The 21,685-nt window shown below is 37.0% G+C and overlaps 1 protein-coding gene across 4 annotated transcripts in view; it reads left to right on the forward strand.

Annotated features, from left to right (window-relative positions):
• Positions 1 to 21,685, forward strand: part of TUT7 (terminal uridylyl transferase 7) — a 52,340-nt gene that overhangs the window by 28,130 nt on the left and 2,525 nt on the right. For 3 of the 4 annotated variants that reach the window (XM_054582937.1, XM_054582939.1, XM_054582938.1), the window contains exons 18-26: positions 2,406 to 2,509; positions 3,135 to 3,224; positions 3,666 to 3,779; positions 3,951 to 4,028; positions 4,607 to 4,784; positions 7,587 to 7,634; positions 7,715 to 7,806; positions 9,083 to 9,198; positions 10,613 to 10,938. In XM_054582937.1, the coding sequence (XP_054438912.1) occupies positions 2,406 to 2,509; positions 3,135 to 3,224; positions 3,666 to 3,779; positions 3,951 to 4,028; positions 4,607 to 4,784; positions 7,587 to 7,634; positions 7,715 to 7,806; positions 9,083 to 9,198; positions 10,613 to 10,938 (1,146 nt within the window). Of the gene's footprint in view, positions 1 to 2,405; positions 2,510 to 3,134; positions 3,225 to 3,665; positions 3,780 to 3,950; positions 4,029 to 4,606; positions 4,785 to 7,586; positions 7,635 to 7,714; positions 7,807 to 9,082; positions 9,199 to 10,612; positions 10,939 to 13,668; positions 13,733 to 21,685 lie in introns of all 4 variants that reach the window. The other variant, XM_054582940.1, reaches the window with a different exon arrangement.

A 21,685-nucleotide genomic window follows, 5' to 3' on the forward strand; every position in this document is an offset into this window, starting at 1 on the left:
TGGATGTGAACGTGACAATTACCGTAGTATAATTTGGAGAACAGTGAGAAGATTGATACATTTAAAGAGGAGTGTCAAGTGGGAACTATTAGAAGATAAGGTAAAATTTGTAGATATTAAGAAACCACTGAAGTTTATTCAGGGAGAGGAGGAACCTAATAAAAGCATAACTTAAACTTTTTAGGCAGCCAGCACAGTCTCTTCTGGAGGGTATAATCTAAGTAACAGAATAGGCAGACCTTATCCAGGTCTCGGGTCCAAAAAGGAAAAGAATACGAGGATTCAGGCCGATGTCTGGGTGCTTTGAGAAACAGGAATATTTACAGAGAACACGTGTTCAGTGTGGAGGTGTTTTCATTTGCCATAAAGGTATAATCTCCAAGAGGTAGCCGTGTAGTAAGAAATTAAAAATATGGAGTTGTCAGTCAGGATTGAAAAACAAAGTAGAAGTTTTGCATTGAAGACCTTAAAGAGAAAGAAATAGGCCAAGAATAAAAGAATTCCAAGGGGTTGTTGGAGAGAAGTTAAGAACTGTGCTTTCATTTCTGTGTGTAGAAATTAAGGAAGGAAACTGAAAAAAGAACCATTGGAATGATAAAATAAGAACCAGGATGATGTGCTGTGAATAAATCCTAGAGGATGGGCTTATATGAAGTGTCATGATGGATAACTGTTGAAGTTCTACAGTGGGGAGTAGATGGAGAAAAAAGGCTATCTAAGTTAGGGGCAATATAACAAAGTGGTTGGGCGGTGTCTGGAATCAAACGTCTGGTATTACGTCTTGGCTTCCCCACTTGCTGGCTTTGTGATCCCAGGAAGTCACTCAACCTTATTATGAGCACTCAGTTACTTATCTACACAGTCAGAATAACAATAATAGCATTTAAGATTAAGAAAGGACATACATTAAAGTATAGGGCCTAGCATATGCTAAGTATTCAGTGAACTTCCTTGCCCTTCCTCTCCATCAATGTAAGTTAAACTTCCTCTGTCTCCCACACAGACCTGTTTTGCTGAAATTTCTTTTATCTACGTACATCCTGCCCCCCCACCCCAAAGTTCCAGATCAACATGTATCTGTCCTCTAGCTACCTCAGAAGAAACTCAAACCCCAGCATCTCAGAATTAACTCATCTTGCTCTTTGCTGCATTCCTCCTGCTCCGTTCCAAGTCCTCTTTCTTGGTTGTTGACGTTGGCATCCCCGGAATCATCAGATAGGATGAAGTAATAATTAGCCTATCTTGGACTAGGTTCAGTAGAGGTTTAGGATCAGTCATACCTAGATTTCAGTTCCAGCTCCACAATTTACCAGTTGCACCTTCCTAAGGGTCTTCTCCGGGTCTCTGTTTCCTCATCTGTAAGGTGTGGGTGAATGGTCATAGGAGGTTATGTTTGTAAAGGATTCTAGGTACTCAGGAAATGGTAACTCTTTCTGTTAGAGCCTTCTCCCTTATCACCCTACCTCCACTTTCTCAACCCACCTAGTTGTAGATGCTCCCAGACAGGTCTTGCTGCTTCTCTACATTCCCTTGGCACCATGATAGTTCAGGCCTAGATCATTTTTCATAATGGTCACCCTGCCTCTAGTCCAGGTACCTCCAGTCCATTCGTTACCAGGGGCATTGTCTAAATAGATGTGGTCAGTGACTCTCCCCAACTTATACCAGTTGATTGGCGTCTCTTTGCTTTCAAGGATAATTTGTAGGACATAAATGTTCACTGTTTAGGCTCTACCCAGTTTCTACCCCTTCTCCTATTACCCATTACTTCTTTCCCTTAAGTCCACTCTGAAGCCTGACAATTCCATCGAAGTTCCCTGAACATGCCGTTTGGTTTCAGACATCTACCCTTCCCGTGGGCAGTTTTCCTTGTCTGGTAAATCCTCCAATCTCCTGCTTCTGCCTGTTCTCCTTTTTGAAAGCCTAGCTCAGGCAATTTCCTCCTCTCCTGTTGAAGTTGATTCCTTCCATTTACTATCATAACTTCTAGCTCCATGACAAGTAACTTTTGCTTTAAGGGTTCAGATGATTGCCGCATAGACTTTTCTCCACGTTAGATACAGTTCTATGAAGAAAATAGGTAGGGCCCACATAGTCCAGACTCTAACAGATTCCTCTGTTTTGGTGTTTATCAAACCGACAGCCCTACACACACTCACATGATCCAGTGAGTTCCTGGAGAGCAGTGGCCACCTTCTTGTTCACACATAGATTTGTTTAACAAATGTCAACTTTGCCAGAAGAGTCTTCCCAGATGCTTATTAATAACAGAATTCTTTGACTAATCCTAGTGATTGCAGTAAAACAAGGCAAAGTTAAGTTTATATCCATTTTATATTGAAATGTTTGCAGAATAGCTTTTGTGCCCAACTGTATTATAATGATACTCTCCTTTTTCAACCTAGGTCTGAGAAACATCTTGCCTATTACAACAGCGAAAGTACCAATTGTAAAGTTCTTTCATTTGAGAAGTGGTCTGGAAGTGGACATTAGTTTGTATAACACATTGGTAAGATTTCTTCTAGGCTTTTTCTTTAGGGAAATTAAGGGAAACAAATGTCTCTTAAGCCATTCATTTCATTTTATTTATTCTTTCAATAGTTATTTATGAGTGGTTGCGGTGTGCCTGGCAGTGAACTGAGGCTGGAGATATAATGGAGAATTAAGTTAATATTAGTATTCATTTAAAATGAGGTCAGAGTGTCAAGTGCTTTTGTTTGTCTTGAACTTTGTTTTAATTTGGAAGCATGCGTGTATCTGGTCTTACATCTGTTTTGCTTCAGGGCTTTATGGACCTCTCTGGCCCCTAAGGGCATTTGATTTAAATAATGGCGGGGCACGCTGGGGAATTCACCATCTACTTACAGGAAACTGATGCTTTTAATAGCCCTTCTTTTTTAGGAAGGTTCAGACTAAGGACATATTAACATAATGGAAATTATGAAATCAAATATGACTTAAAATTATTAATTATTATCTAGTAAGTTAATGAAGCATTACATTGGGGAAGAAATATTAGTTTTACTCTAAATGTGTTTATTCTAAAATGAATTACATTGTAAAGCTTTTCAGAATATTCTAGCTTAAAACTTCTTCTAAATGATAGCCTTACAGTGTAATTTCTTTTTTAACAGGCTCTTCATAACACAAGGCTCTTAGCTGCTTATTCAGGCATTGATCCCAGAGTGAAGTATTTATGCTATACCATGAAAGTATTTACAAAGGTGAGTAAGCTTCCTGTTGTGACTTATCAGGAAATTTTGTTACATCTTCATACCTTGTTGAAAACTTGAGTGTATCTTTTTTTTGTTTGTTTGTTTTTCCCTCCCCCAAGAACCATAGCCCTGTCAAAAGTTTCTTTTAACTATTTAGGAAGCGCTACCCAGCAAGCTAAACTTTTGTCCTAAATTCTGCAGGATTATCTGATCTTCCTTGTGTCTGTTCTGCTTTGTAGGGTTCTTTTGTAGTTTTGGTTTTTCTTTGTTTTGTTTCATTTTTTTTTTTTATTGATCTTACTTGGTTTTATTGGCATATTTTAACATTTGAAAATGTAATTTATATATTAGCACCTTATAGAAGCACCTTACTTGTATTATAATAGAATGGCTGCAATCAAAAAACGCCAGTGATCGTCCCTTTGTGTTGCTCATGTTCCTTTCCTCTAGATGTGCGACATTGGCGATGCCTCCAGAGGCAGCTTATCGTCATACGCATACACACTTATGGTGCTATACTTTCTCCAGCAGAGGAACCCTCCAGTCATTCCTGTGCTTCAAGAGGTATTTGTAAAAGAAATAATATTTATCTGTAAAACTGGGTGATCTTTGAGCCCTCTTCCTTCTCGAAAATTCTATGGTTCTGTAGTTAAATTTTTAACAATTTTTCTTCAAGTTTTTGTATCAGTACATTAAGTTTGTAATCCATACTAATAGTTTAAAAATTAATTGCAGATATACAAAGGTGAAAAGAAACCTGAAATATTTGTTGATGGCTGGAATATTTATTTTTTTGATCAAATAGATGAACTGGTACGTATTTGAATAGTAAAGTTCTTTTTTACATTCTTGACTAAAAGTTAGCTCTACTATGCTATAATGTCAACAACTATCACTTGTTATATTTGTTTCTATTGTGATAGATTTTTAAAAAACTAATTATAGAGATCTTTTCATTGATTTTGAAAACATTTTTATTAAGCCAGGTGAGTTTTTAGGAAATATTTCCAGGATTTCTTTAATGCTTAATAATTCCAAGTAGTTTGGTAACTTTTTCCAAATGAACAAATATTTGCTCTGTGGTTTTGTACAGAGAGTTTGGGAAGACTTTGAATTATCACCAAGGCTCTTAAAAGTTTATTTCAATATTTTTCCACTAACATGCATTCTGAGGTTGACATTTAAAACCCTGAACTCTTCCTATCTCCAAGTCATAGGGTAGAGATTAGTTCATCTAAATAGTATTTTAAAATGTGAAAGGAAAGTTATATAATTATGTGTTTTGTATATTTAAACTTTAGTTAATTAGAAACAAGTACAAATTTAAAGTGAATATTGATATTAACACTTTACTATAGAGCCTGATATCCCTTGTTTTCTTCTATTTCTAGCCCACCTGTTGGCCAGAATATGGAAAAAATACAGAATCTGTTGGGCAGCTCTGGCTGGGACTTCTTCGTTTCTACACAGAGGAATTTGATTTTAAAGAACATGTTATTAGCATCAGAAGAAAAAGTCTACTTACAACTTTTAAGAAACAGTGGACCTCAAAATACATTGTTATTGAAGGTAATCAAAACTTAAAATTGAAAAGAATATAGTTTGAATTAGGAAGGCACTGTTCTTCATTCTTCCAGAGCTCTTCCCCGGCAGCCCTGAGCCTCTGGGATGTGCAGCGCAGCCTTCCTGTTACTGCCTACATCAGAGGGCAGTGTCTGTTTCCTGCATAAAGATTTATTTTTAAATGACTGATGCCCTCATGTGGTTCCTCTCACAAATATATCTTTAGTCACTGTGACAGATCTTTCATGGTTATTGAATACTTACTGGAGAATAAGGAAGGTCACAATAGAGATAAGCCAGCTTCAAGATAAGTGAGACTTTAGAAGCCTTCCTAATAAGAGTGAATTTTCAAGATCTTTATTTGCTATTGATGGATGGTTTTTACCTACTAATAATTATATATAAATTTTGACATTAAATTTGACCGTGATGACCCCGTTCTTGCCGTTGACTGCAGGGATTCATGGGCCATTGATGTTCATAATTCTTCTTTTTTAATTTGTGGAGTTTTATTTATTTTTTTAAAAGATTTTATATGGGTTTCATGGTTTGTTTGGTTTTTTTAGAGAGCAGGGAGGGAGAAGGAGAGGGAGAGAAACATCAATATGTGGTTGCCTCTCGCATGACCCCTATTGAGGACCTGGCCCGCAACACCAGCATGTGCCCTGACTGGGAATCGAACCAGCGACCCTTTGGTTCACAGGCTGGCGCGCAATCCACTGAGCCGTACCAGCCAGGGCATTTAATTTGTGGGATTTTAATTGTAAAAAGACCATATGGAGTTTAAGTGCTTGTAATGAACTGAGAAATGACTTTGAATCATAAAAGAAATATTGGGTTGAATTTAATCATACTTTTTAATTTTATTTTTTAATATCATTCCCACTAAATAATGTGTTGTTCTAGATCAGCAATTTTGAACCTTTTTCTTCTCGTGGCATACATAAGCTAATTACTAAAATTCTGCAGCTCACCAAAAAATTTATTTTTTGCCGGTCTGACAAAAATATGCTATAATTTTGTTTCATTCACTCTGGATGGCTATTGCTGTGTTAGCTGTTGTTGTTTTCTTATTTGACAATCTGAGGGAAAAGTGGTTAGTGTCCCTGACTACATAGTCAGGTATTGCATGTTTTAAAATCTTTCATAGCACGTGCCTCCTGCAGCACACCGTTTAAAGAAATAGTTGCTCTAGGTTATACTTTCATCATTACTGCTGCCTGTTGATAATATTATGATATTGTGAAAATATGTAAAATGAAATTCAAATCACAGTGAGTTGTAGATATGGTTTTTTGGATTTCATGTGCAAAACACAGAGCTTTGTTTTATCCCTTTCCATTATCACAGTGGGTATTCATGACCTGTCAATTATTTATGTTTTGTTTTTAATTTTGGAAACCTGATTATCTTTAGCCATTAGTAGCAGGCTAACCTAGAAAGAAGACTTGACTGGTTATTCTAGAGTTGAGAAGCTTTAGTGGTGGTAGAACTGTTTGAAACTTTCTAGGAGTTAAGGTTACAGTATCTCTTTTACCCAAGAAAACAACCAAAATTACATAGAAATTACCAGACGGAAGCAGGATGAAACCTACTAAGGAGAAACCTTCTCATAGCAATTGTTAGTGTAGGATTAAGCTGAGAGAAGGGTCCATGCTTTGGTACCATTAGTGAGTATAAATCCCTACTTGAGATATTCTGATTATCATACATTGGAAGTATAACAACAACTGGAAGGGCGCCTCTTTTTGCTTCTTCACTCTTGTATATACTAATATGTGAAATTTTCCTCTTTTTTAATGAGATGATCACCCAAAAAGATTTGGGATTTTGGGGTTTTTTGTTTGTTTTTTGCTTTCTTGACTGTTTTTAAGTATTACAGGAAATAAATATCTACATGTAATGTTTCAGTTATGAATTATCATGAGTGTAAACTTTAAATCATTTATAAAATAGTATTTTGATTTAGAAACAGTGCTTTACATCCATTTATTTTATGGATCAGTTTATTCAAATCTCACATACGTCTTTGACATGAGCATCTTTTTCATCATTCCTACCACTTTCTGGGTCATCTAACAAATAATGTTCCAGAACACAACATATATCCACTCATCTAAGATGTTTGAGTGCAAATATTTAATCATATGGAAATTCTTATTTGAAACCTTTACTGTAAATTGAGATTCAAGTAACCATTGCATGTGTGTGTTTTAATTTATCTTATGAGTGCATTCTATGATATCCATGATGAATTATTTTCTAAAGTTATCTTTAAAAAGCTTGTTAAACCCTGACCAGTGTGGCTCAGTTGGTCAGGTGCCATTCCGCAAAGTAAAAGGTTGCCCATTTCATTCCCAGGCTGGGTACATGCCTGGGATGCAGATTCAGTCCTGGTTGGGGCACGTGTGAGAGGCAGCTGATTGATGTTTCACTCCCTGTTTCTCTCCCTCTTTCTCCCTCCCTTCCCCTCTCTCCAAAAATAATTAAATCTTTTTTTTTTGAAAGGCTTGATAGTTAGCAGGAACATTTAGTGCTAAAATGTTTTAAATATATTTGTGACCTCTATATACATTCAAAACTAGCATCAAGCAATGTCAGGCTAATGTTAGTCTTCTCCTGATAGTATTTTATTGTTCAAAATACAGCGTCTCCTCATAATAGGAAGGATTTATAAGGATTCAAATATAAAGCAACACCCTCTTTTCTGATGGACACTTTTGAGAAAAAAACTGGAGACCCTTGACTGTATGAATAATGGCATTTTCTATTTGATTATCTTATTCTCATTTTTTTTTTTAAACTTAGATCCCTTTGATTTGAATCATAATCTTGGAGCTGGATTGTCAAGGAAAAGTAAGTTAACTTTGTTTGTAAATATTAATGTGATCTCCTTTTAATTCATCTAATTGAGCCCTTATTCTTTTTTTTCTTAGTGACAAATTTTATAATGAAAGCATTTATTAATGGTAGAAGAGTATTCGGTATTCCAGTCAAAGGATTTCCAAAGGATTACCCCTCAAAAATGGTAAGTGACTGTTGGAAATACCAAAAAAAGTCCTAAAAGTCCTTATTAAGCACCTAATTTGTACCGTTACTTGAGTAGTAAATACTCTGAAAGTTTGGTGAGTCTAGCCAAGATAAACAATTACAACACAAATTTCTAAAAACCTTTTTTAAAACATCTCTGTTTTAAAGCAATTCATGGTAACCAGCTTCTACCAAGGGCAGTTTACACATTTCTTAGGACATCCTCCACTGTCATATAAGGTCTAGATTTTTCCTTTTATTTATTTCTCTACTTGCAAAGAGTAATAAATAAATCCATTAATGGTACAGTGCTGCCTGTCCTAGAAAACAGTCTGTTCTCATGTAACCTAATACTCAAGTTTCTATCAAACCATACTCATTAAAAACAAAATGGCACTATAAACATGGATTTCAGTGAGGGAAAAGGGGGTTAGGAGCTAGAGGATTTTGTGTTTATTTGAATAAAGTTTGTTTTTTTTTTCCTGCCTTAATTTTCTGAGTAAAGACATTTCTAGTGAACCTTAACTGTTTGGTATATAACCATATTCAGCATGTGATCGCATCTGTGCATCTGGTTTTTGCTAGATGTTGCTGTGGCAGTCTCTCAGTGCTCCTGAGGCTTGTTTAGACATTACTTGGGGGGCGTCGTTAAATGCAGATTCTGACTCAGGAAGTCTGGGGTGGGGCCCAGGACTTTGCATTTCTTAGAAGCTCCCAGGTGACTCTGATGCTGCTGGTTCCCACCCTAATCTCAGCACCAAAGAGGCTGGAGTCCAGACCTTTTTCTTTCCTTCTGATATTTTCAGCCAGAAGCCACAACAAAACAAAGCAGTAGCAGGTAGCTTCTCTCTTGTTCTCTGTAATCTATAAAATGCAAATCATGTTCCTCAGCTTGTTAGTTTTTAGCGTTTTCATTCTTTGAGAAAAGCGAAGGCTTTGTACTTGCCTCAGCTCCCACCAGCTCCAGGGGCAGCTGATTCCTGGGCATGTGTGATGCTCTTAGAAGTGTGGTGGGAGAGAAGCTGCCTTTATGGTTTAGGATGAAATGGTTCTGTGTGGTGAAAAGGAATAAAGAAAAATGGAGTTTAGGTGAAACTATCCTGAATTAGACCCCATAATAGTTTTAGCCTTTGAAATTAAACTGTATAAATAATAGTTTGTAAATAATGATATGTCAGTGCTGAGATACAAGATTACTAATTGCTGTCAGGCTTGTTTTTATGTTTTTATATCCTATTAAAATAGTTCGTATTTGTATATATTTGTTTTGCTAGGAGTACTTTTTTGATCCAGATGTGCTAACTGAAGGAGAGCTGGCCCCAAATGATAGATGTTGCCGAATTTGTGGGAAAATTGGGCACTTCATGAAGGATTGTCCTATGAGGAGAAAGTGAGTACATGTTCATAAGGGGTGCTTCAGTTTCTATGTTCTTACTGTACCAGTTTTTAAATGAGGTTCTGTTGTAACAGAAAACAAACTTGTAGGAAATTCAGCAGTTCTCAGATAAATTTAAGATTTTTTACAATGAAAATAAAATGATGTAAAATATGGCCTTAAATGCAGATGACAAGGATTGATGCAGGTGTACAGGTGACAGTCTCCCAGACATGGCCCCTTTTCCTAATTTTGGTCATGGCCCTAATCATTATTCAGTCGTTTGGTCATCGACCTCTCCAGCCAGGATGGAAGGGAAAAGAGAAAACTAAAATTCTTCCCTTTTACAGCAGTAAGAAGTTCAGAATCATTTCAGTCAATGAAAAGCAAAATGGATTCCTTTAGGCTGTCAGCTACACTTGTAATGTACAGTAATTGAGGTGTACCGTGTTCGAATTTGGAGTCACTGACAGTTTACTGGACGGTAGGACCCTTCAGTTGTAGTGGCCTACTCACTTTGGTGACCATGCTTTCTTCCCTGTGATGTTTGCAGGGGGCCCGGGGACATGGTTTGGGTTGCCTGTTTGGAACATTACCTTTAAGGGTGCTTGTGGTGTTTTTAATTGGACAATAATATGGTCATTTAAAAACAGATTGTCATCTGGCCCTGGCCAGGTGGTTCAGTTGTTCAGAGCATCATCTCATATACTGAAAAGGTTGCAGGTTTGATCCCCAGTTGGGGTACATAAGGGAAGGCAGCCAATCGATGTTTCTCTCTCACATCAATGTTTCTCTCTCTCCTCCCCTCTTCCCCTCTCTCTAAAATCAATAAAAACATATCCTCAGGTAAGGATTAAAAATAATAATAAATTGTTTCTCATTTTTAAAAAATGAGGTTGTTATTTAGTACTTTTTTTGTTTTCTACTCAGATAATAGTTGCTGATCATACTGGGCAAGGTAGAAATGATTTTAATATTTTAAGAATGTAGGTCTCCTTATGACCATCAGTTATGAACCTGTTTCCTTCTAGTTCCTTTCCTAAGCATGTACATGAATGTACTTAAAGATTCACGTCTTAAATTTCCAGTGCCTAGTAAAGAATGCTGAGTGGGCTCGAAAGGTTCAAAAAAATCACCCCAAGGATAAGATAGGTTTCATTACATCAATATCACAATAGATACTAAACCAAAGAGTTCCACTAATTGCAAAAACTGGTTTTACAGCACTGGAATAATTGTAAAAATAAAAAGGAAAACCACCCCTTAAGCCCTATGGTTGCTTCCTAATAGAGAAGAGAGACTTGAGTTTCTTAACTTCTTTTACCCTCTGATACTTTCTCTTTCTGGTTATTCCCTAAACCTGGAGTTGTCTTATTTTGTTAAGATTCTTTTTATGTATTTGCTACCAGTATTATGTCTTCTTCTGCAGGGTGAGGCGACGTCGAGATCAGGAAGATACCCCAAACCAAAGACACCCTGAGAACAAAGAGAAAAGAAGCAAAGAAGACAAAGAAATGCAAAACAAGTACACAGAGAGGGAAGTGTTAGCAAAGGAGGAAAAGCCCATGCAGTACACCCCTCAGAAAGCCAAGCCAGGGAAGACCACTGTTGATCTGGGGAGAGAGAGGACGCTCAGGCCACCCGTGGAAAAGTGGAAGAGACAGGATGACAGAGACTTAAGAGAAAAACGTTGTTTTATTTGTGGACGAGAGGGGCACATTAAAAAAGAATGCCCGCAGTTTAAAGGCTCTCCAGGTATGGACACCAATCACACTTTGATGTTTACAATCACAACTCAAGGGACACCACTTTTTTAGAGCCCTTTGCTATATCAGTTATATTTATTTCTTTAACAAATATGACTCAAAAAAGTTCTGTTTTTAAGAAACTAAAATCCTCCCCCCCTATAATTTTGATATTTTATAAGTCTTAAACACTTATTCCTGGTTTTATTTAGAGGCTTATGAAAGTCATTTGGTTGACTTTTTAAATAACATTATCAGTGAAATGAAAACCTGTCATCCTCAGTACCTAAAAACGTAGCTTAAGTGACCATAAAACAAGCTATAACTTGAGCTTCACTACTTAGAATGTGCATTTTTGAGATCGAAGTACTGCCCAGTCATGAAGGAGATATCGTTAAAGTTATCTCAGGATGCCATAGAGTGTGTACAGTGAGCCACCTGTATTTCTATTTAAATACATTCATGCACATGCATTAAAAAGGGACTAGAAGGAAACGGGTTATACAGTTAACAGTGGTTCTAACTGCAGAGGAGAATTACGGAGGATTTTATCTTTGGATTTTATCATTTAAACGTTTTTCTGCGGTGAGCATTATTCTTATGATGAGGAAAAGTGTATTATCAGTCAGCAGTCCAAAGTCCTCCATAATCTTGCCCCTTTAAGTTCATGGATCTGAATTAGCCCATTGTATTAAATGGATCAAATGTCCGTTGAGGGTACCTTTTTAACAGACTATTAAGAGAATGGGCACTGTTGCGGGGGTGGGGGTAAGTTATGATATACAAGCCATTTATACACTTTTACTTTCTCAGAAAAAACCTCTGAATGTGGATGAAATATGATTAACTTAGAGAAGAAACTCTGAGCCATTTTTTTTTTTTAAATTAAAATAGTAACCCTATTTCTGTCCTCAATTGTATATATTTGTGGACAGCATCCAGAAAGTTAGCTCTGCTGACATTTTCCTTAAAATGCTCACTCTAGTGTTTATTGTTCCTGGAACACTAATACCTCTTCCCCCATTTTATTACATCAGCAATATGGTATGTCTTTTTAAGACAGGAAATTATAGATCTGCTTTCTTTTCAAAAAGAAGCTTTCTATGCAAAGAACTATAATTTTAAAGTAATAATCGATTTTAAAATAGGACTTAGAAGAACTCAGATAAATTCAAATTCAAACTCTTTTGCCCTGATGTGGGACATATGCCAGAATAAAATTGTTTTCTTTTATGATTATAAGAGGAAACGTATGTAAGCAAAATTAAAATAACAGCAGTAGCTAACATTCATTGAGTGCTTAATGTAGGTCAGGCACTATTTTAACTATATTACATGGGTAATTTCATCTAATTTTCACCACAGCCCATCGAATGTGGTATTTCTGATATCCCCAGTTTACAGATGAGGAAACTGTAAATGATACAGATAAGAGGTAATGAAGTGTTACCAAAATGATTTTTGTAGGCTGCCCTTCAGAGGAACTCAAGGTCTGTGTTACTGATAAGCGTGGAGCACATTGTTGTTGGGTTCCTTTCTGGTACAGCGAAGTGGTTAAGGAATGCCCTGCAGTCCCCAGTGTTGATGGATTTCTTTCTTTGAGCTAGTAGCAAGTTTTAAGTCGTATACTAAGGAAGCTCTCAAAATAGAGGAGCGATTCTGGAGGGTTAGAACAGCAGCAAATCAAAGGAAGAGAGAACATTCTGGGGCAGTAGTGGGTAGTATTCATCCAAAGGAAAAGCTCTAGAGTCTTGGTTACTTCAGAGTTTAATATTTATACATCAAATCAAATAGTCATCATATATTGTAAAAGTAAAATAAGAAGGGAGGAGTGGGGCTAGAGTGTGGTGAATTTCCTCTAGTAGCAGTTATAACTAATTAGCTGCTTCTTCCTGTCTAAAGATTATGCTGCTCCCTCTGGTTTCTTAAATATATTTTTATTTAGTCCACACAGTATAGTGAGTGGAGCCCCCGTCATATCAACAGAAAGTCTCTCTGTGTCCCATGAACCAAGAGCTCACCCATTCGATTCCCAGTCAGGGCTCATGCCTGGGTTGTCGTTGCTGGTTGGTCCTCGTAAGGGTGCGTGTGGAAGGCAGCCTGATTGACATTTCTCTCCCTCACTTTCTTCCTCCCTCCCCCCCCCCCTCTAAAAATCAAAAATAAAATTTGGAAAAGAAAGTCAAACTTTAAAAAAAGGAGAGAAAGAAACCTCTCTGTAAAAGTTTGAAGATAGGGCTACTGCTTTGAATTTAAAGTAGGAACAAAAAGTGCCGATTTCTTTCTTAGGTATGTTTAAATCCGATTGTATATTTGGATCCCCTTCTTCAGCTAGTCCTTTGAGACCAACTGACGCATTTGTTCAGGTAAACCTAGCTCGGACCTGAGCAAAAAGACCGTCCATCATCTGTCTGCTCAGCAAACATTTACTGGGTGCTAGCAGCTCTGTGCCAGGCAGGTGAGGTGCTGGGCACGCCTAGGCCCTGACTCCTTCCTTCTGGCTAACCCCCTGGCTTCCTCCTTCTGCCTTCAGCACAGTGTGGTGAGAAGGCTTGCTGTGCCCGGGATGGCAGGGCGTGCTTTAAGGATTCCAGCATCTGTGTCTTGCTTTTCAGTTAGCTTGCAGAGTTCTACCACCCACATGCCTAATTTCAGCTCTCCTTGGATATGGTGGCGGTTTTAAAGCTGTTTGGGATGCTATTCTTTTCGATTTTGTAAACCAGTGTATTTCATTTTTTAGGCAGTGCTTTTACATGAAGACAAAAAGAAACAAAAAGCAACTATATTTTTGAGTCCCCAGTCAGGTATGTGGTTTAAAGGAAACAACAAATGTGTGTTATTTTATTTACTGCATAGTTTACCACATGCCTTTTGAGAAGCTTCTTTTGAGTAGGTGGTTTTAACAGGGATTGGACATCAGAATCACTTGGGGAATTTTTAAAAATACTGTTGCCCTGCTCCCACCTTCATTTCCTGATTCAGATTCTTCAGAGGGTTAGGCTTTGGCCTGTGTATTTTTTAAGTGTTATAGGTGATTCTTATACCATCCCTGAGTAGGAACCATAGTCCTCACTTACTTGTTGCTCCTCCATGCTTTTTGTTTCTGCTTTGAAATTGCCGCTGTGTTGTCAGCAGTGTCATCTCTTCATAGAGATTGTTCACTGCACCAAAGTAAGAAAGAGAGTAGTTGGTCTGAACTCCACTCTCTCTCTTAACAAATATTTACGCCCTCCTACTCATCCACCTACTAGTTGCAGGGCATGGGCCTAAACACTAAGGATTACAGCATTGAACCAGCATAGCCCCTGATCTCGTTTACTTTATGTTCTCATCAGAAGACATACCTAAATATTTCGTGTCGTGACAGGTGCTTAGAAATATAAAGCAGGAAAAAGGACAAAGAATGTTGGAGAGGGAGGCAGCCTCTCTGATAAAGTAATGTTTAAATTGGAGCAAAGAATCAAAGGAAGAGGAAGTCAAGGGGAAATTGGAGTTAAACTGTTACAGCAGAACAAAAAACAGTTTTTGTCCTTTAGTGTTATGAGTGGAATGGGCAGGCAAGGGTGGTAGGAGATATGGCCAGGGTAGGTGGGTCTGGATCATGTAGCACCTATTGACAGCGTTAAGTGAGAACTTTCACTGTGTTTTGAAGGGAGGACCAATATGATTTTTGATGGGTTGAACAACAAACTATGACAGAAAATAAATCAGAGATGACAGTGACATTTGGTCTGAGCAACTAGAACAGAGGTGGAATTTTCATGCTGGGGAACACTCAGGAAGAGCATATTGGGGGTAGAAAGGGCATTTAGTTTTAGACACTGAGGTTTAAGAAACCTGCTAGATATCTGGGTAGAAATGCCAAGTTAGCCAATTGGATATACAATCCTGCTCTTGAGAGCAGAGGTCCAGGCTGGAGATACAAATTTGAGTGATGTCAATGCATAATAGTATTTAAAGGCCAGGGTCTGAGTGAGATCACCCAGAAAGTAAGTGCAGATTGAAAAGAGGAAAGCATTTGCAGACGCAGGTGGAAAATAAAGGAGAGAGAAAGCTGGTCAGTGAGGGAGCAGAAGCAGCAAGAGAGCTCTGTCCTGGAGTCCAAATGGAGCAGGTGCCTCAAAGAGAAGGAATGAATGGGCCCTTCGTATGAATTGCTGCTCATAGATCTGCAGGTGTGGCGAGAAAGAAGCATGGGATTTGGCAATGCAGAAGTCACTGGTGACTTTGAAAAGAGCCATTTCTTTGGAGTGAAGGGGAGAAAAACCTGATAAGAGCGTGTTCTGGTGAGGAACGCTGGAAGAGGAATAGCAGGCAGTGTACCTTCAGCTGTGAGTGCAGAGTGCCAGGTCCCTAGGTCTAGGGGCAGATAACAAAACGTAAGGGAAACTGGGAGGCTCTGAAGGCCTTTTTCTGGTGGTTCAAGGGAGCTTTAGAGTACTGAAGCAGAAGGGAGGAAATTGGGGCCAAAAAGAAAAATCAGGTAACTTTAATGTACTAACTTTTTTCAGCTTTTTGGGTAAGAAGGGATGAAACTACAAACTGGATGCAAACATTCTGAGTCTGGCCTGCAGACATCCGGAGTAACTTTGCTTAGAGGTGTGTCTGTCCATCTGTCTTTCTCTCTCACCTTTCCTTTCTCCTCTCTCCCTCTCTCATCTTGTTCAAGAAAGTAGGGTTAAAGGAGGGAAATTATATCAGCAGGCGTAGTCTTTTGAACTTGAGTCTTTTGTATAATTTATGAGAAAAGTTTTTGAAAATTTAAAACTTCACTGATACAACCTGACATTTTTTGTATGCAGTGTCAAATAACCCACATCTTTTATGCTTAGCTTTTACATATCATTATTGCTAATGTGCAAACAACTGTTTGCCTTTAGATTGGAGAGATGCCTGTGTTAGTTACAGAGTGTGAGGAGTCAAAACTCTCTCTCCCAGCATGTGTTAGAAATAGCGCTCTCAGACCGGCGGCAGCCGCCTCCGCGTGCAGGAAAGGGAGCGCCTCCCCGCTTTCCCCAGGGCCAGGGTGCAGCAGGCATCCCTGGGAGAGCTAAGGAGGCTAAGGAATGTTTGCTTGTCTCTGTTTGGACTGTTGTTAACAAGAGAAAAACAAATGGAATTATTATTTAACTATTTCCATTTCTGTTATTGCCGGTGTCAATTATCTCAAATATATAAAATCACCTAAAAAGAAATAGGCATTTATTTTTATGACCTTTGAACTTTACAGTTGGTGGTTTTTTAAATGATTGGAGAAAACAGTTGTAGTGGCATCAGATCTTTTTACAATCAAAATTTCAAAGGCATGGGGATTGAAATTTGTATGCAGAGTGAGGCCAGATCATTCAGAGGGAAACAGAAATCTTCAAAGAATTGCCACCCTTAGCCAAAAGAGGAATGGTGTACATGAAAGATGAAGGAAGACACAGAGGGCTCAGTGAGAAAGTTCAAGAGCAGCTGTTCCCTGGGAAGGTTTTATAATTGTTCTCAGTAGAACCCATGGACTTAAAGACAAGGAAAGTGCTGCTGGGGAAGCCCCAAAAATCAAATAGAAGTTAAATGAGAATGGGACCTATTGTGAGACGATTTGATTGACAGTGAGAGCAACTATGAATGATGGACAAAGGAGGTTGACAGGCTGCCCCTGGAAGCAACTTTCAACAGATGGAAACCTATGGGAAACAGACTCCAACACAGTTTATGGGATTGTTTCCCATGGATCCTCTGAGAGTTAGAGGGTCACATGGTTAGCATATGTAAACAAGCCAAAAGAGTGTTGTTATTACAAGCTTCACCCTTGAACAGACGTTTCCAGAACATGTTACACAGGAAAATACTGGTTCTTGCTTAATTTCAGTGTTCATTTTGCCAAGGATAAAATGTTTAAGAACATCAGCTTTGTAGTCAGATGGCGTGATAGAATTTCTAGCATCAGAACCTTGAAACACCAATTTAGCCTCCAGTTGCCTCAGTTTTCTCATCTGTTCTAAGGGGATAATAAGAAGAAGAAGAAGAATACCACCACCTGACTTACAGAGGTGTTGAGAAATCCATGTAAAAGCACTTAACCTGCATATAGCAAGACCGGAGCAGAGGTGTGTGGGGGTGTGGTGATTCATCAATATTTCTTCAGGGATATGTCATCATTGCTCCTGCTATAGGTTTTACATATCTCGAAAGTAGAATTTTATTATAATTTTTTAAGTGCTGTAGAAATACAGATGTTGGACATAGAAATGGTATTACCAATTGACAGTAAGTTAGGGTTTTTCTAATGATCTTTTAAGTAAGAAACTGACATTTAGAAATCTTTTGAGCCACTGTAAAACTCAAATTTACTACAGAAAAAAATTACTAAATACCAGAAATAAAAAGTTAGATGTGGTTAAAATCAATTCTTTCCAATCAATTAAACTCTTCAGATAAGTATGTGACAGGTGTTAAGACTCAAATTTATCCCTGATAAATTTGCCCAAATTACCTTGTTACAAATGTGAAATGTCCCCACTATAAGCAGTATCAGGTTTCCCCAAAACTGTTCCCTCTCAGCAGAGCCTGTGGGTATGGACAGCCCCTGCTCTTCCGCATTAGCTCTATGGACCTTAGATAACAATTCACGCAGTATGAGAATCTCAAGAAACTAACACATTTTTTTATCTTTAATCCTCCCCCATTTTTGTAAAGGAAATTATGTTTATAAAGAAACTACCTGTCTCTTTATTCATTCCATTTTAATCTCATGGTTTGAAATCTTAAAAATTAAAGGTGCTATAAAGAGATTAATGGATATCTTTGCTCCTTCATGATGATGTATACTTATACAACTTTTTTCTTGATCAGAATGTTAAAACTTATACTCTTTTTTTAAAAAGAGCTATTTATGATAGTAAGTTTAAAATAATAGAAGTATATTTTTAAAAATAGTATGGGGAGATCTTACTACCTTTGAATATAGATCATCCTTTTTGTATCAGGTATTCTTGATATTTCAATATATGACTATATCATTTATTTAATCATTCCTGATTAAGGGACTATTTTCAAATATATGATAGATAAATGTCTTCAAAACTTTATTGTTTATATCCTCTTCCACAAAATATTGAAAATCTGTATATCTTTTTGTATATTTTTAAAGTTGACATCTAAATTTTCATCGTAATTGCAAAACCGGTAATTTCTGGAGGGGGGAATAGAAATATTGGCATTATAAAATACAATTATACATCAGCCTTAAATGTATCAAGTGAAATATAAATATTATTGCAGAAATGTTATATCATTACCTTTTTCTCCTTGGATACCTTTGTTTCACTTCCACAGAATTTCATCTTAAGATGATGTATTTCTATCATGTATTTCAAGCATTTTATTGATCAGCCTATCATAATGCCTGCAACAAAAATATTTATGTAAATTAAATTTTAAGCTTTTAAGTTTCAAAGTATAAAAGTGTAAGTTGTTTTTGCAATTATTAGAACAATATAATTGAACAAAGCAAATGTTACAAATTTTTATTTAAAATTACTTTTTATGTTTACATACTAGAAATGACTGTCAGTTAATGAAATAGATGGGATTTTCCCTAACACATCTTTGTATATTTAGACCAATACTACTTATTGCAGAAATGAAAACAGTATGCTTTACCATTACTGTTTCTAATTTTTTGTTTTGTTTTGTTTTTATGGTTGGTAGATAACTAGAAACCTCAGTAGTGTTTATGATAGCAAATTAAAAATAGTAGAAATTCTTTTAACAATTTGGGAATAGAATATTTATTGTAATGGTGACTCTTAATTATTTTTCTTTCATTAAATGACAAAAAATCCCATAGGAGTGTATCATTAGAAATTATTTGTGATGATTATCAGCTATCATTGTAATTTTACAAAAGCCAAAAATCTAGGTTTTTTATTAGAGGCATTCGAGTTTTATCACAGGCCATCACTTTGTTTGCCTCCTCACCTCTCCAGGTTTTTTCATGCCAGAACAATGCACCACATTAAGATTTGGATGGTTAGGAGATATGTCTTTTACATTACAGCGATCTCACCCTAGGAAATGGGCAAACACAGTAAAAGAATTATGAAAGGGAAATTGGAAGGAGAAATTGGTGATTCCTAGGAACCAGCCAAAGCCTTGGCTGTGAAGGCATTTTCAGAAAGAATCCATATAGAAACTGAGAGGCTGCAATCAAATCTCTTTAAAACCCCTAGCCCACTTTTCTTAAGTCAGCTCAGGAATACATGTACACAGTTTGAAGATCACTATGTATATAAAATACTATAAAGAATATTGGCATATTTGCCTGGGTATATATCCTCAAGATAAATTCCTTGTTAGAATGACGGGTTTAAAAGTATGCACATTTCAACAGTGGTACCAATAATGCCAGGTTGTCATTGTTTACAACCCAGAGAGTCATTCACAACCTGTTTCCCATACCCTCACTTCACTGGCATAGTCTTTTTTGTCAGTCCGCCTGAATTTCTGTTATTACCATGGAACTCTAACATTTTTTACATGTTTTTGTTTGTATTTCTTCATGTTATATCTTTTTATTAGAGTAGCCATCTTTGTTTACAGTTCTTTCTACATAGAAATTTGTTCCTGCTTTGTCAAATGTGTTACAACACCCTTTACCACCTCCATCCCCAGTTTATTTTTTCAGCCTCATTTATGATTTGTTTTGCCATGCAGACATTTGTTTGCTTGTTTGTTTCTTTTAGTAGTTTGATCTCAGCCACACTTTGTGGTAGGTTCAAGTCATGCTTACACAATATTATGAATATCATGTTCTTCCCCCAGATTATGTAAAGTTCATTCATACTTTACTAGTTTTGAAGTTTCTTCAAGCATGCTGAGAGTTATTTTTATATATAGGAGGTTACATGACTCGGTGATACAGTCAATAAGATTATTAGAAAAGAATGGTTTCTTAACATTTTCAGAAACAAAAAGATATAACAACTACCCATCTACTAGAGAATTGGCATTTTTTTTCACATTCTCTTTTCAATCTTTTTTTAATAAAAGATTAAAATAGTGTAAGTGCCCTTCACTACCACGCCCCAGGCCCGTTCTGTTCCACGCATTCCCCTCCATCCCGGAGGCATGCATTACTGAGTTCAGGTACCCTTCAATTCTTAATTAAATGATAGCATTCTGTATAAAATTATCTGCGGCCTGCTTTTGCAAATCTGTTTTTAACAATGATCTTAAAATTTTGGACATGTTCCTGTATATTTTTACAGAATTCCATCATATGAATGCAGACTATTGTATGTATCCATTACCTAGTACACAAGCATTTAGATTGCATCTGATTTTTTGCTGTTATAAAGTGTGAACATTCTTGTGTGAGTACCCTTGAGCATAGGGGAGAGATTCTACAGGGTTTGTGTACCTAGAAGTCAAATTGTTAGATCATAGCCTATTTGCATTTTCAGTTTAGTTAGATGCTCGCAAATTACCGTTTACTTGGTTGAAACAGTTGCCACTCCCACCAGTAGTGTCTATTTTTGCATATCTGATTAGTGAAGAATACTTTAGTGTTGTTCTAATGTATATTTGCTTGACTCTGGTAAAGCTACGCTCCTTTTTATGTGTTTACTGGCCTATTGGAGTTCCTCTTCTGTGAATTTCCTGTTCAGATCATTTGCTCATTTTCCTGTTGCGTTATGGTTCCCTCACTAATTTGCAAGGGGTCATCATTTCTTCCCAATACTGCTCCATTTCTATATACATTCTAGGTACCTTCCTCCACTGTATTTTTGTCTTCCAACCTGTGTCTGTTGCCACTCCAAAATTTTTAATTTTGAGATATTCAAATGTTTGGTTTTCTATGAGTCCTTTTTTTTTTCATGGTCATGTGGTTCATGATTTTAAAGTCATCTTTAAGAAATTTTTCCCTAACCTGAAGTTATAAAGATATCCTTCTATATTTTCTTTAATATCTTTAAAACTTTGTTTTTCCTGTTTAGATACTGAATACATCTGGATTATGTGTAAAGTATGAGGTAGTGATCCAGTTTGTTTCCCCTCATGTGAAAAGCCTATCCTCAACACTTTGTGCAGTTCAGAGTATCAAAGATACGTGCTTATAGACTGATAGACACTCTGTGATATGAACGCTACAGCAGAGTACTTTGTTTCTTTCTAACCAGTAACACTCACATTTCACTGTGAGTTGACTATCAGGGGTGTCCAACCTTTCGATGTCTCTGGGCCACACTAGAAGAGGAGTTGTCTTGAGCTGCACATTAAATACATTGCGACATGTAATCACAAAAGGATCTCATAATGTTTTAAGTAAATGTACAGTTTTGCGCAAGACCACATTCATAGCCATCCTGGGCCCCTTGCGTCCTGCAGGGTGGACACCTCTGGTAGATGATGCCCTGCTTTGAAAATTTGCTTTTGAGAGCAGAGGTTTTTATTTGCATACTTAATATGCTTGCTTTAGAAAATTTAGGAAGTGTAGTTAATTGAAATGAAATAAGGACCATTTGTGCTTGCTCCATTCTAGAGCATTAACTACTATCTGGGTTTTGGAGGTAAAGTCTTTCCATCTTTTTACATCAGTGCAATAACAATTTAACATTATTGAGTACTTTCTGTGTGTCAGGTACTATTTTATTTTCTTTATATGTATTTTTTTAATCTTCACAATAACTCCAAGGGCATAGGTATTAGCACACTGATTTTACAGATATGGAAAATGAGGCACCAAATACAGGGGTGGTCAAAGGTGG

The sequence above is a fragment of the Pteronotus mesoamericanus genome, unplaced genomic scaffold, assembly GCF_021234165.1.
Source record: "Pteronotus mesoamericanus isolate MK-2021 breed Mesoamerican mustached bat unplaced genomic scaffold, CSHL_Meso_final contig_73, whole genome shotgun sequence".
NCBI classification, from domain to species: domain Eukaryota; kingdom Metazoa; phylum Chordata; class Mammalia; order Chiroptera; family Mormoopidae; genus Pteronotus; species Pteronotus mesoamericanus.